Source organism: Salmo salar, chromosome ssa25 (assembly GCF_905237065.1).
Source record: "Salmo salar chromosome ssa25, Ssal_v3.1, whole genome shotgun sequence".
NCBI classification, from domain to species: domain Eukaryota; kingdom Metazoa; phylum Chordata; class Actinopteri; order Salmoniformes; family Salmonidae; genus Salmo; species Salmo salar.
Genome location: NC_059466.1, coordinates 53,045,749 through 53,059,861, shown reverse-complemented (window position 1 = coordinate 53,059,861; position 14,113 = coordinate 53,045,749). Strand labels below are relative to the sequence as shown.

General features: G+C 51.6%; 1 protein-coding gene across 1 annotated transcript in view; it reads left to right on the top strand.

Moving 5' to 3' along the window:
- LOC106590760 (bone morphogenetic protein receptor type-2-like) overlaps nucleotides 1–14,113 on the top strand; it is a 148,790-nt gene that overhangs the window by 132,914 nt on the left and 1,763 nt on the right. The window contains 3 exon segments of the mRNA XM_045707457.1: nucleotides 5,115–5,985; nucleotides 5,987–6,610; nucleotides 6,926–7,124. Coding sequence (XP_045563413.1) covers nucleotides 5,115–5,985; nucleotides 5,987–6,610; nucleotides 6,926–7,124 — 1,694 coding nt within the window.

Sequence of the window (14,113 nt, the reverse complement as noted above, 5' to 3'; positions counted from 1 at the left end):
GCTATATCAACCCACCAGGACCCACTATATCAACCCACCAGGACCCGCTATATCAACCCACCCGCTATATCAACCCACCAGGACCCACTATATCAACCCACCAGGACCCACTATATCAACACACCAGGACCCGCTATATCAACCCACCCGCTATATCAACCCACCAGGACCCACTATATCAACCCACCAGGACCCACTATATCAACACACCTGGACCCACTATATCAACACACCAGGACCCACTATATCAACCCACCAGGACCCGCTATATCAACCCACCAGGACCCGCTATATCAACACACCAGGACCCACTATATCAACACACCAGGACCCGCTATATCAACCCACCAGGACCTGCTATATCAACCCACCTTTACCCACTATATCAACCCACCAGGACCCGCTATATCAACCCACCAGGACCCGCTATATCAACCCACCTGGACCCGCTATATCAACACACCAGGACCCACTATATCAACCCACCAGGACCCACTATATCAACCCACCAGGACCCGCTATATCAACACACCAGGACCCACTATATCAACACACCAGGACCCACTATATCAACACACCAGGACCCGCTATATCAACCCACCAGGACCCACCAGGACCCACTATATCAACACACCAGGACCTGCTATATCAACCCACCAGGACCCACTATATCAACCCACCAGGACCCACTATATCAACACACCAGGACCCACTATATAAACCCACCAGGACCCACTATATCAACCCACCAGGACCCGCTATATCAACACACCTGGACCCACTATATCAACACACCAGGACCCACTATTTCAACACACCAGGACCCACTATATCAACCCACCAGGACCCACTATATCAACCCACCAGGACCTGCTATATCAACACACCAGGACCCACTATATCAACCCACCAGGACCCACTATATCAACCCACCAGGACCCGCTATATCAACACACCAGGACCCACTATATCAACACACCAGGACCCACTATATCAACACACCAGGACCCACTATATCAACCCACCTTTACCCACTATATCAACCCACCAGGACCCGCTATATCAACCCACCCGCTATATCAACCCACCAGGACCCGCTATATCGACACACCTGGACCCGCTATATCAACCCACCTGGACCCTCTATATCGACACACCTGGACCCGCTATATCAACCCACCTGGACCCGCTATATCAACACACCAGGACCCACTATATCAACCCATCCGCTATATCAACCCACCAGGACCCGCTATATCAACCCACCAGGACCCGCTATATCAACCCACCAGGACCCGCTATATCAACACACCAGGACCCGCTATATCAACCCACCAGGACCCGCTATATCAACCCACCAGGACCCGCTATATCAACCCACCAGGACCCTCTATATCAATCCACCAGGACCCGCTATATCAACCCACCTGGACCCGCTATATCAACACACCAGGACCCGCTATATCAACCCACCAGGACCCGCTATATCAACACACCAGGACCCGCTATATCAACCCACCAGGACCCACTATATCAACACACCAGGACCCACTATATCAACACACCAGGACCCACTATATCAACCCACCAGGACCCGCTATATCAACACACCAGGACCCGCTATATCAACCCACCAGGACCCGCTATATCAACCCACCAGGACCCGCTATATCAACCCACCAGGACCCACCAGGACCCGCTATATCAACCCACCAGGACCCACCAGGACCCGCTATATCAACACACCAGGACCCGCTATATCAACCCACCAGGACCCACTATATCAACACACCAGGACCCGCTATATCAACCCACCTTTACACGCTATATCAACCCACCAGGACCCACCAGGACCCACTATATCAACACACCAGGACCCGCTATATCAACCCACCTGGACCCGCTATATCAACCCACCAGGACCCGCTATATCAACACACCAGGACCCGCTATATCAACCAACCAGGACCCGCTATATCAACACACCAGGACCCGCTATATCAACCCACCTTTACACGCTATATCAACCCACCAGGACCCACCAGGACCCACTATATCAACACACCAGGACCCGCTATATCAACCCACCTGGACCCGCTATATCAACCCACCAGGACCCACTATATCAACACACCAGGACCCACTATATCAACCAACCAGGACCCGCTATATCAACACACCTGGACCAGTAACCAGGGTAGCCTAGTGGTTAGAGTGTTGGACCAGTAACCAGCAGGTAGTCTAGTGGTTAGAGTGTTGGACCAGTAACCAGCAGGTAGTCTAGTGGTTAGAGTGTAGACCAGTAACCAGCAGGGTAGCCTAGTGGTTAGAGTGTTGGACTAGTAACCAGCAGGGTAGCCTAGTGGTTAGAGTGTTGACGAGTAACCAGCAGGTAGCCTAGTGGTTAGAGCGTTGGGCCAGTAACCAGCAGGTAGCCTAGTGGTTAGAGCGTTGGGCCAGTAACCAGCAGGGTAGCCTAGTGGTTAGAGCGTTGGGCCAGTAACCAGCAGGGTAGCCTAGTGGTTAGAGCGTTGGGCCAGTAACCAGCAGGGTAGCCTAGTGGTTAGAGCGTTGGGCCAGTAACCAGCACGTAGCCTAGTGGTTAGAGCGTTGGGCCAGTAACCAGCAGGTAGCCTAGTGGTTAGAGCGTTGGGCCAGTAACCAGCAGGTAGCCTAGTGGTTAGAGCGTTGGGCCAGTAACCAGCAGGTAGCCTAGTGGTTAGAGCGTTGGGCCAGTAACCAGCAGGGTAGCCTAGTGGTTAGAGCGTTGGACCAGTAACCAGCAGGTAGCCTAGTGGTTAGAGCGTTGGGCCAGTAACCAGCAGGGTAGCCTAGTGGTTAGAGCGTTGGACCAGTAACCACCAGGTAGCCTAGTGGTTAGAGTGTTGGACCGGTAACCAGAAGGGTAGCCTAGTGGTTAGAGTGTTGGGCCAGTAACCAGCAGGGTAGCCTAGTGGTTAGAGTGTTTGACCAGTAACCAGAAGGGTAGCCTAGTGGTTAGAGTGTTGGACTAGTAACCAGCAGGTAGCCTAGTGGTTAGAGTGTTGACCAGTAACCAGCAGGTAGCCTAGTGGTTAGAGCGTTGGACCAGTAACCAGCAAGTAGCCTAGTGGTTAGAGCGTTGGGCCAGTAACCAGCAGGGTAGCCTAGTGGTTAGAGTGTTGGGCCAGTAACCAGCAGGTAGCCTAGTGGTTAGAGCGTTGGGCCAGTAACCAGCAGGTAGCCTAGTGGTTAGAGTGTTGGACCAGTAACCAGCAGGGTAGCCTAGTGGCTAGAGTGTTGACCAGTAACCAGCAGGTAGCCTAGTGGTTAGAGCGTTGGGCCAGTAACCAGCAGGTAGCCTAGTGGTTAGAGTGTTGACCAGTAACCAGCAGGGTAGCCTAGTGGCTAGAGTGTTGGACCAGTAACCAGCAGGGTAGCCTAGTGGTTAGAGTGTTGGGCCAGTAACCAGCAGGGTAGCCTAGTGGTTAGAGCGTTGGGCCAGTAACCAGCAGGGTAGCCTAGTGGTTAGAGCGTTGGGCCAGTAACCAGCAGGGTAGCCTAGTGGTTAGAGCGTTGGGCCAGTAACCAGCAGGGTAGCCTAGTGGTTAGAGTGTTGGGCCAGTAACCAGCAGGGTAGCCTAGTGGTTAGAGCGTTGGGCCAGTAACCAGCAGGGTAGCCTAGTGGTTAGAGTGTTGGACCAGTAACCAGCAGGGTAGCCTAGTGGTTAGAGCGTTGGGCCAGTAACCAGCAGGGTAGCCTAGTGGTTAGAGTGTTGGACCAGTAACCAGCAGGTAGCCTAGTGGTTAGAGCGTTGGGCCAGTAACCAGCAGGTAGCCTAGTGGTTAGAGTGTTGGGCCAGTAACCAGCAGGGTAGCCTAGTGGTTAGAGCGTTGGGCCAGTAACCAGCAGGGTAGCCTAGTGGTTAGAGTGTTGGGCCAGTAACCAGCAGGGTAGCCTAGTGGTTAGAGCGTTGGCCAGTAACCAGCAGGTAGCCTAGTGGTTAGAGCGTTGGGCCAGTAACCAGCAGGGTAGCCTAGTGGTTAGAGTGTTGGGCCAGTAACCAGCAGGTAGCCTAGTGGTTAGAGTGTTGACCAGTAACCAGTAGGTAGCCTAGTGGTTAGAGAGTTGACCAGTAACCAGCAGGTAGCCTAGTGGTTAGAGCGTTGGGCCAGTAACCAGCAGGTAGCCTAGTGGTTAGAGCGTTGGGCCAGTAACCAGCAGGTAGCCTAGTGGTTAGAGCGTTGGGCCAGTAACCAGCAGGTAACCTATTGGTTAGAGCGTTGGGCCAGTAACCAGCAGGGTAGCCTAGTGGTTAGAGTGTTGGACCAGTAACCAGAAGGGTAGCCTAGTGGTTAGAGTGTTGGACTAGTAACCAGCAGGTAGCCTAGTGGTTAGAGTGTTGGACCAGTAACCAGCAGGTAGCCTAGTGGTTAGAGCGTTGGACCAGTAACCAGCAAGTAGCCTAGTGGTTAGAGCGTTGGACCAGTAACCAGCAGGGTAGCCTAGTGGTTAGAGCGTTGGGCCAGAAACCAGCAGGGTAGCCTAGTGGTTAGAGTGTCGGGCCAGTAACCAGCAGGGTAGCCTAGTGGTTAGAGTGTTGGGCCAGTAACCAGCAGGTAGCCTAGTGGTTAGAGTGTTGACCAGTAACCAGCAGGGTAGCCTAGTGGTTAGAGCGTTGGGCCAGTAACCAGCAGGGTAGCCTAGTGGTCAGAGCGTTGGACCAGTAACCAGCAGGGTAGCCTAGTGGTTAGAGTGTTGGGCCAGTAACCAGCAGGGTAGTCTAGTGGTTTGCGCTTTTAGCCGGGAACCGAAAGGTTGCTGGTATCGAATACAGGATCCGACAAGGTGAAAAATCTGTCGACGTGCCCTTAAGCAAGGCACTTAACCCTTATTTGCTTTACTTTGGCGTCCGAACCTTTTTCAAATAACACATTTCACTGTGACAATTATAAACATCTGAATAAAGGTCTTTGTATCATCACCCACACACTGCCTTGAGTCATTCAGGAAGTAAGTTGAGTCACGTGTCGTTCCCTTTTGTAAGAAGGGTGAAGGTCATGTTTTTCATAATACTATCTGCTTGCCCCTGTCGTGTAATGTTTGATCTGTTACTATCTGCTTCCCCTTTCAGGAACCTGTCCCACAGCCGTAGGGGTCCTAAAGTCAGCCCCTACCCAGACTACTCCTCCTCCTCCTACATCGAGGACCACGAGGGTCACGTGGTGAAGAATCTTCCCGGTGGGGACACCTCTGTATCGGGGACCTCTTCCGTCGGCGTCCCTGGTGGAACCAGCAGTGCCCCCGCAGGCCCGGAGAAGAACCGAAACTCCATCAACGCCGAGCGTCAACAGGCGCAAGCCCGTCTGCCCAGCCCGGAGAGCAGCGGCGCCAGCCTCTCCACCACCACGGGGCTGACACCCAACACCGTCATGACCACCATCTCTGAGTCGGGTCAAGGGGAGGACTCATCCGGTCCACTTGGTGGCGCTGTGCTGGGGCTGGCGGTGCCGGTGTGTCTGCAGCTGACCCAGGAAGACTTGGAGACCACCAAACTGGACCCTAAAGAGGTAGACAAGAACCTGAAGGAGTCTTCTGATGAGAACCTTATGGAGCACAGCCAGAAACAGTTCTCTGCTCCAGACACCCTCAGCTGTAGGTCTTCCTCCCTGCTCTACCCTCTCATCAAGCTGGCTGAGGAGGTGACTGGGACCGGAGCCGGGGCCCAGGGAGGGTCTGGGAACGGGGCCAGTGGGATGGGGGACCCTCCAGCTACTATGTTCCCCCTGCCCAAACAGCAGAACCTCCCCAAGAGACCCACCAGCCTACCGCTCAACACCAAGGTCAAGGAAGGTTCTGGTTCCTCCAGGTTGAAGTCTGGGAAACACCGGTCCAATCTGAAGCAGGTCGAGACGGGCGTGGCCAAGATGAACACGGTCGCTCCAGCGGCAGAACCACGCCTTGTTAACGTTACCAACAACGGGCCGCCAACAGCCGTAGGGAAACGGGGTGCGGAGCGGCGTGAGCGTCGTGGTCGTCAACGGTTACCTGAACGGAGGCTTGGCCTCTTCATCTGGAGGCGGGGCTCCTTACGGGACTACCAATCCGGCGGGCCCCCAGGGGGAGTTGGGCGGAGCGACACCCTTGTTGTTACAGAGCCAGCTCAGCGGAGACGACAGTAGACTCAACATCAACTGTAGTCCTGATGAACATGAACCTTTACTAAGGAGAGAACAGCCCACCGCATGTGACCAGAAACCAACCAATCACCTGGCGGGACGCACCAACACTAACCACAACAACAACAACCGTCTGGTGATCACATGTCCGTCTGTAGAGGGACAGCCTGAACCCCTCACCTTTGTCCCCATACCTAGACCTGTCTCTGTACCCAAACCCATCTCCGTACCGATCACAGCCCCTCTCACTGCCCCTCTCACTGCCCCTCTCACAGCCCAACTACCAGTCTCAGTCCCTGTCTCAGTCCCAGTCTCAGTCCCAGTCCCTGTCTCAGTCCCAGTCTCAGCCCCAGTCCCTGTCTCAGTCCCAGTCTCAGCCCCAGTCCCTGTCCCAGTCCCAGTCTCAGTCCCTGTCTCAGTCCCTGTCTCAGCCCCAGTCCCTGTCCCAGCCCCAGTCCCAGCCCCAGTCCCTGCCTCAGTCCCAGTCCCAGCCCCAGTCCCAGTCTCAGCCCCAGCCCCAGTCCCAGTCTCAGCCCCAGTCTCAGCCCTAGTCCCAGCCCCAGTCCCAGCCCCAGTCTCAGTCCCAGTCTCAGCCCCAGCCCCAGTCCCAGTCCCAGTCTCAGTCCCCGTCCCAGCCTCAGTCTCAGTCTCAGCCCCAGTCCCAGTCCCAACCCCAGTCTCAGTCTCAGTCCCAGTCCCAGTCTCAGTCCCAGTCTCAGCCCCAGTCCCAGTCTCATCCCCAGTCCCAGTCTCAACCCCAGTCCCAGCCCCAGCCCCAGTCTCAACCCCGGTCCCAGCCCCAGTCCCAGTCTCAACCCCAGTCCCAGCCCCAGTCTCAGCCCCAGTCCCAGCCTCAGCCCCAGTCCCAGCCTCAGCCCCAGCGGCCCTCAGACAGCCCAAACCCAGACGACCTGAGAGACCCTGCTCCCTGGACCTGTCTGCCTCCTCAAACAACAGCTCTTCAGGTGAGAAAATAACACTCCGCACATCTCTCTACCTCAGTCCACCCCTCTCTCTCTCCTTCACTCTCTCTCTCTCCTTCACTCTCTGTCTCTCTCTCCTTCACTCTCTCTCTCTCCTTTTTTACTCCTCTCCTTTTTTTTTAACTCTTTCTCTCTCTCTCCTTCAATAATCTTCTCTCTCTCTCCTTCAATATGTGTCTCATGTTTTCTCTTCTAAATATATGTATAATACAAATATTTTTATATACGTCGTTTATAATTGGGGCAGAAATAATTGTGATGTATTTTGAAATAATAATATTAATAGGTGAAGTATGGCGTGTTAAAATAAGTTTTTGGAAATGTATTTGGTTATGTGATTGTATTGTTTATTCGTTTAAATATGTAATATGTGTAAATATGTCGCGTTATACCAAAAATAAAATTTCCCTTACTTTTTACTTATTTTTTTTGTTATGTCTTTTTATTGTTTCTTAATATGTATTTGGTATATTTATTTAATATAATATCATTAATTCTAATGTTGGTAACTTTAATTTGAATTTTATGTATATATTAATTTATACTAATATCTCTCTCCTTCCTTCACTCTCTCTCTCTCCTTCACTCGTCTCTCTCTCCTTCACTCTCTGTCTCTCTCTCCTTCACTCTCTCTCTCTCCTTCACTCTCTGTCTCTCTCTCCTTCACTCTCTCTCTCTCCTTCACTCTCTGTCTCTCTCTCCTTCACTCTCTCTCTCCTTCACTCTCTGTCTCTCTCTCTACCTCTCTCCCCCTATCTCTCTCTCTCCTTCACTCTCTGTCTCTCTCTCCTTCACTCTCTCTCTCTCCTTCACTCTCTGTCTCTCTCTCCTTCACTCTCTGTCTCCTTCACTCTCTGTCTCTCTCTCTACCTCAGTCCACCCTTCTCTCGCTCCTTCACTCTCTGTCTCTCTCTCCTTCACTCTCTCTCTCTCCTTCACTCTCTGTCTCTCTCTCCTTCACTCTCTCTCTCCTTCACTCTCTGTCTCTCTCTCTACCTCAGTCCACCCTTCTTCTCTCTCTCTCCTTCACTCTCTCTCTCCTTCACTCTCTCTCCTTCACTCTCTCTCTCCTTCACTCTCTGTCTCTTTCTCCTTCACTCTCTCTCCTTCACTCGCTCTCTCTCTCTCTGACGTGTCTTTCCCCTACGTAACTAGCAGGACTACTCTGAATAATCTCAAGTCAATGTGCGGGGGTTACAGGTTAGTCAAGGTAATTTGTACATGTCGGTAGGAGTAAAGTGACTATACATAGATAATAAACAGCAAAGTATGAAGCCGATGACTGAGGTGGTGTACTACTCAATGCCACTGGATGAATCCCGGAACATGTTCCAGTCTGTGCTAGTAAAAACAGGCCTGTAGATTAGTGATCATAATCACTAGTCATTTCCATGTTCCCCCTGGCCTGTTGCTGAGAGACGAACAATAAGGGATTGTGTTGTTATTCAAACAGCCAGCAGTGCTTTGGCTCCACAACCTGCGTAAGGGTTGTAGCCCTAAGGGTTCTGTACCTAAGGGTTGTATACCTAAGGGTTGTATATCTAAGGGTTGTAGCCCTAAGGGTTGTATATCTAAGGGTTGTAGCCCTAAGGGTTGTATATCTAAGGGTTGTATATCTAAGGGTTGTATATCTAAGGGTTGTATACCTAAGTGTTGTATATCTAAGGGTTGTATACCTAAGGGTTGTATATCTAAGGGTTGTATATCTAAGGGTTGTATACCTAAGGGTTGTATATCTAAGGGTTGTATATCTAAGGGTTGTATACCTAAGGGTTGTATATCTAAGGGTTGTATATCTAAGGGTTGTATACCTAAGGGTTGTGTATCTAAGGGTTGTATATCTAAGGGTTGTATACCTAAGGGTTGTATACCTAAGGGTTGTATACCTAAGGGTTGTATATCTAAGGGTTGTGTACCTAAGGGTTGTAAGGTGTACCTAAGGGTTGTATATCTAAGGGTTGTAGCCCTAAGGGTTGTATATCTAAGGGTTGTGTATCTAAGGGTTGTGTACCTAAGGGTTGTGTACCTAAGGGTTGTATATCTAAGGGTTGTATACCTAAGGGGTTGTATATCTAAGGGTTGTATATCTAAGGGTTGTATACCTAAGGGTTGTATATCTAAGGGTTGTATATCTAAGGGTTGTATACCTAAGGGTTGTATATCTAAGGGTTGTATACCTAAGGGTTGTGTACCTAAGGGTTGTGTACCTAAGGGTTGTATATCTAAGGGTTGTATACCTAAGGGTTGTATATCTAAGGGTTGTATACCTAAGGGTTGTATATCTAAGGGTTTTATACCTAAGGGTTGTATACCTAAGGGTTGTATACCTAAGGGTTGTAGCCCTAAGGGTTGTATATCTAAGGGTTGTGTATCTAAGGGTTGTATATCTAAGGGTTGTATACCTAAGGGTTGTATACCTAAGGGTTGTATATCTAAGGGTTGTATATCTAAGGGTTGTGTACCTAAGGGTTGTGTACCTAAGGGTTGTATACCTAAGGGTTGTATATCTAAGGGTTGTAGCCCTAAGGGTTGTATATCTAAGGGTTGTATATCTAAGGGTTGTGTACCTAAGGGTTGTATACCTAAGGGTTGTATACCTAAGGGTTGTATACCTAAGGGTTGTATACCTAAGGGTTGTATACCTAAGGGTTGTATACCTAAGGGTTGTGTACCTAAGGGTTGTATCTCTAAGGGTTGTATACCTAAGGGTTGTATATCTAAGGGTTGTATACCTAAGGGTTGTATATCTAAGGGTTTTATACCTAAGGGTTGTATACCTAAGGGTTGTATACCTAAGGGTTGTAGCCCTAAGGGTTGTATATCTAAGGGTTGTATACCTAAGGGTTGTATATCTAAGGGTTGTATATCTAAGGGTTGTATATCTAAGGGTTTTATACCTAAGGGTTGTATATCTAAGGGTTGTATATCTAAGGGTTGTATACCTAAGGGTTGTATATCTAAGGGTTGTATATCTAAGGGTTGTATATCTAAGGGTTGTATACCTAAGGGTTGTATATCTAAGGGTTGTATATCTAAGGGTTGTATACCTAAGGGTTGTATATCTAAGGGTTGTATATCTAAGGGTTGTATATCTAAGGGTTGTATATCTAAGGGTTGTATATCTACGGGTTGTATATCTAAGGGTTGTATTTCTAAGGGTTGTATATCTGCTTGTGATCTTTTTTTTCCGCCAAGGAGTGAGGAGGGAATGTGTGCGTATTTGTGTGTGTGTGTGTGTTTTGTGTGGTGTTTGTTTGTTTGTTTGGGGGGGTGTGGTGTGTGTGTGTGTGTGTGTGTGTGTGTGTGTGTGTGTGTGTGTGTGTGTGTGTGTGTGTGTGTGTGTGTGTGTGTGTGTGTGTGTGTGTGTGTGTGTGTGTGTGTGTTTTACACCTCTACCACCAGAGAGCAGCCTTCTCTAACTAAAGGTATTGAGCACCTTATGTTTCTGATGGAAATACAATTAAAAATAGCAGAAGGAACAGAGAGAAATCTATCTGTGTAACGAAGCCATGGTGCTACAGAACAGCAAGAGGACCTGTCCCTCTCTACAGAACAGCAAGAGGACCTGTCCCTCCCTACAGAACAACAAGAGGACCTGTCCCTCCCTACAGAACAAAGCAAGAGGACCTGTCCCTCCCTACAGAACAGCAAGAGGGAAAACCCTCTCTACAGAACAACAAGGGACCTGTCCCTCCCTACAGAACAACAAGGGACCTGTCCCTCCCTACAGAACAACAAAGGACACCGTCCTCCCCTACAGAACAGCAAGAGGACCTGTCCCTCCCCTACAGAACAGCAAGAGGACCTGTCCCTCCCTGCAGAACAGCAAGAGGACCTGTCCCTCCCACAGAACAGCAAGAGGACCTGTCCCTCCCCTACAGAACAGCAAGAGGACCTGTCCCTCCCTACAGAACAACAAGAGGACCTGTCCCTCCCCTACAGAACAGCAAGAGGACCTGTCCCTCCCCTACAGAACAGCAAGAGGACCTGTCCCTCCCTACAGAACAGCAAGAGGACCTGTCCTCCCTACAGAACAGCAAGAGGACCTGTCCCTCCCTACAGGAACAGCAAGAGGACCTATCCCTCCCTACAGAACAGCAAGAGGACCTGTCCCTCCCTACAGAACAGCAAGAGGACCTGTCCCTCCCTACAGAACAGCAAGAGGACCTGTCCCTCCCTACAGAACAGCAAGAGGACCTGTCCCTCCCTACAGAACAGCAAGAGGACCTGTCCCTCCCCTACAGAACAGCAAGAGGACCTGTCCCTCCCTACAGAACAGCAAGAGGACCTGTCCCTCCCTACAGAACAGCAAGAGGACCTGTCCCTCCCTACAGAACAGCAAGAGGGACCTGTCCCTCCCTACAGAACAGCAAGAGGACCTGTCCCTCCCTACAGAACAGCAAGAGGACCTGTCCCTCCCTACAGAACAGCAAGAGGACCTGTCCCTCCCTACAGAACAGCAAGAGGACCTGTCCCTCCCTACAGAACAGCAAGAGGACCTGTCCCTCCCCTACAGAACAGCAAGAGGACCTGTCCCTCCCTACAGAACAGCAAGAGGACCTGTCCCTCCCTACAGAACAGCAAGAGGACCTGTCCCTCCCTACAGAACAGCAAGAGGACCTGTCCCTCCCTACAGAACAGCAAGAGGACCTGTCCCTCCCCTACAGAACAGCAAGAGGACCTGTCCCTCCCTACAGAACAGCAAGAGGACCTGTCCCCTCCCCTACAGAACAGCAAGAGGACCTGTCCCTCCCTACAGAACAGCAAGAGACCTGTCCCCCCCCTACAGACACAAGGGACCTGCCCCTCCCTACAGAACAGCAAGACCTGTCCCTCCCTACAGAACAGCAAGAGGACCTGTCCCTCCCCTACAGAACAGCAAGAGGACCTGTCCCTCCCCTACAGAACAGCAAGAGGACCTGTCCCTCCCCTACAGAACAGCAAGAGGACCTGTCCCTCCCTACAGAGACAGCAAGAGGACCTGTCCTCTCCTACAGAACAGCAAGAGGACCTGTCCTCCCTACAGAACAGCAAGAGGACCTGTCCCTCCCTACAGAACAGCAAGAGGACCTGTCCCTCCCTACAGAACAGCAAGAGGACCTGTCCCTCCCTACAGAACAGCAAGAGGACCTGTCCCTCCCTACAGAACAGCAAGAGGACCTGTCCTCCCTACAAACAACAAGAGGGACCTGTCCCTCCCCTACAGAACAGCAAGAGGACCTGTCCCTCCCCTACAGAACAACAAGAGGACCTGTCCCTCCCTACAGAACACAAGAGGACCTGCTCCCTCCCTACAGAACAACAAGAGGACCTGTCCCTCCCTACAAGAACACAGGACCTGTCCCTCCCCTACAGAACAACAAGAGGACCTGTCCCTCCCTAAAACAACAAGAGGACTGTCCCTCCCTAAGAACAACAAAGGACCTGTCCTCCCTAAAACAACAAAACCTGTCCCCCCCTACAGAACACAAACCTTCCCTCCCTACAAACACAAGACCTGTCCTTCCTACAGAACACAAAGGACCTGTCCCTCCCTACAGAACACAAAGGACCTGTCCCTCCCTACAGAACACAAGAGGACCCTGTCCCTCCCCTACAGAACAACAAGAGGGACCCGTCCCTCCCCTACAGAACAGCAAGAGGACCTGTCCCTCCCCTAGAACACCCCAAAAAAGACCTGTCCCTCCCCTACAAAACAAGGACTGTCCCTCCTAGAACAGAGAGGACCTGTCCCTCCCTACAGAACAAAAGGGACCTGTCCCTCCCTACAGAGCAACAAGGGACCTGTCCCTCCCCTACAGAACAGCAAAAGGACCTGTCCCTCCCCTACAGAACAGCAAGGGGACCTGTCCCTCCCTACAGAACAGCAAGAGGACCTGTCCCCTCCCTACAGAACAGCAAGAGGACCTGTCCCTCCCTACAGAACAGCAAGAGGACCTGTCCCTCCCTACAGAACAGCAAGAGGACTGTCCCTCCCTACAGAACAGCAAAGAGGACCTGTCCCTCCCTACAGAACAGCAAGAGGACCTGTCCCTCCCTACAGAACAGCAAGAGGACCTGTCCCTCCCTACAGAACAGCAAGAGGACCTGTCCCTCCCTACAGAACAGCAAGAGGACCTGTCCCTCCCCTACAGAACAGCAAGAGGACCTGTCCCTCCCTACAGAACAGCAAGAGGACCTGTCCCTCCCTACAGAACAGCAAGAGGACCTGTCCCTCCCTACAGAACAGCAAGAGGACCTGTCCCTCCCTACAGAACAGCAAGAGGACCTGTCCCTCCCTACAGAACAGCAAGAGGACCTGTCCCTCCCTACAGAACAGCAAGAGGACCTGTCCCTCCCTACAGAACAGCAAGAGGACCTGTCCCTCCCTACAGAACAGCAAGAGGACCTGTCCCTCCCTACAGAACAGCAAGAGGACCTGTCCCTCCCTACAGAACAGCAAGAGGACCTGTCCCTCCCTACAGAACAGCAAGAGGACCTGTCCCTCCCTACAGAACAGCAAGAGGACCTGTCCCTCCCTACAGAACAGCAAGAGGACCTGTCCCTCCCCTACAGAACAGCAAGAGGACCTGTCCCTCCCTACAGAACAGCAAGAGGACCTGTCCCTCCCTACAGAACAACAAGAGGACCTGTCCCTCCCTACAGAACAGCAAGAGGACCTGTCCCTCCCCTACAGAACAACAAGAGGACCTGTCCCTCCCTACAGAACAGCAAGAGGACCTGTCCCTCCCTACAGAACAGCAAGAGGACCTGTCCCTCCCCTACAGAACAGCAAGAGGACCTGTCCCTCCCTACAGAACAAGCAAGAGGACCTGTCCCTCCCTACAGAACAGCAAGAGGACCTGTCCCTCCCTACAGAACAGCAAGAGGACCTGTCCCTCCCCTACAGAACAGCAAGAGGACCTGTCCCTCCCTACAGAACAGCAAGAGGACCTGTCCCTCCCCTACAGAACAGCAAGAGGACCTGTCCC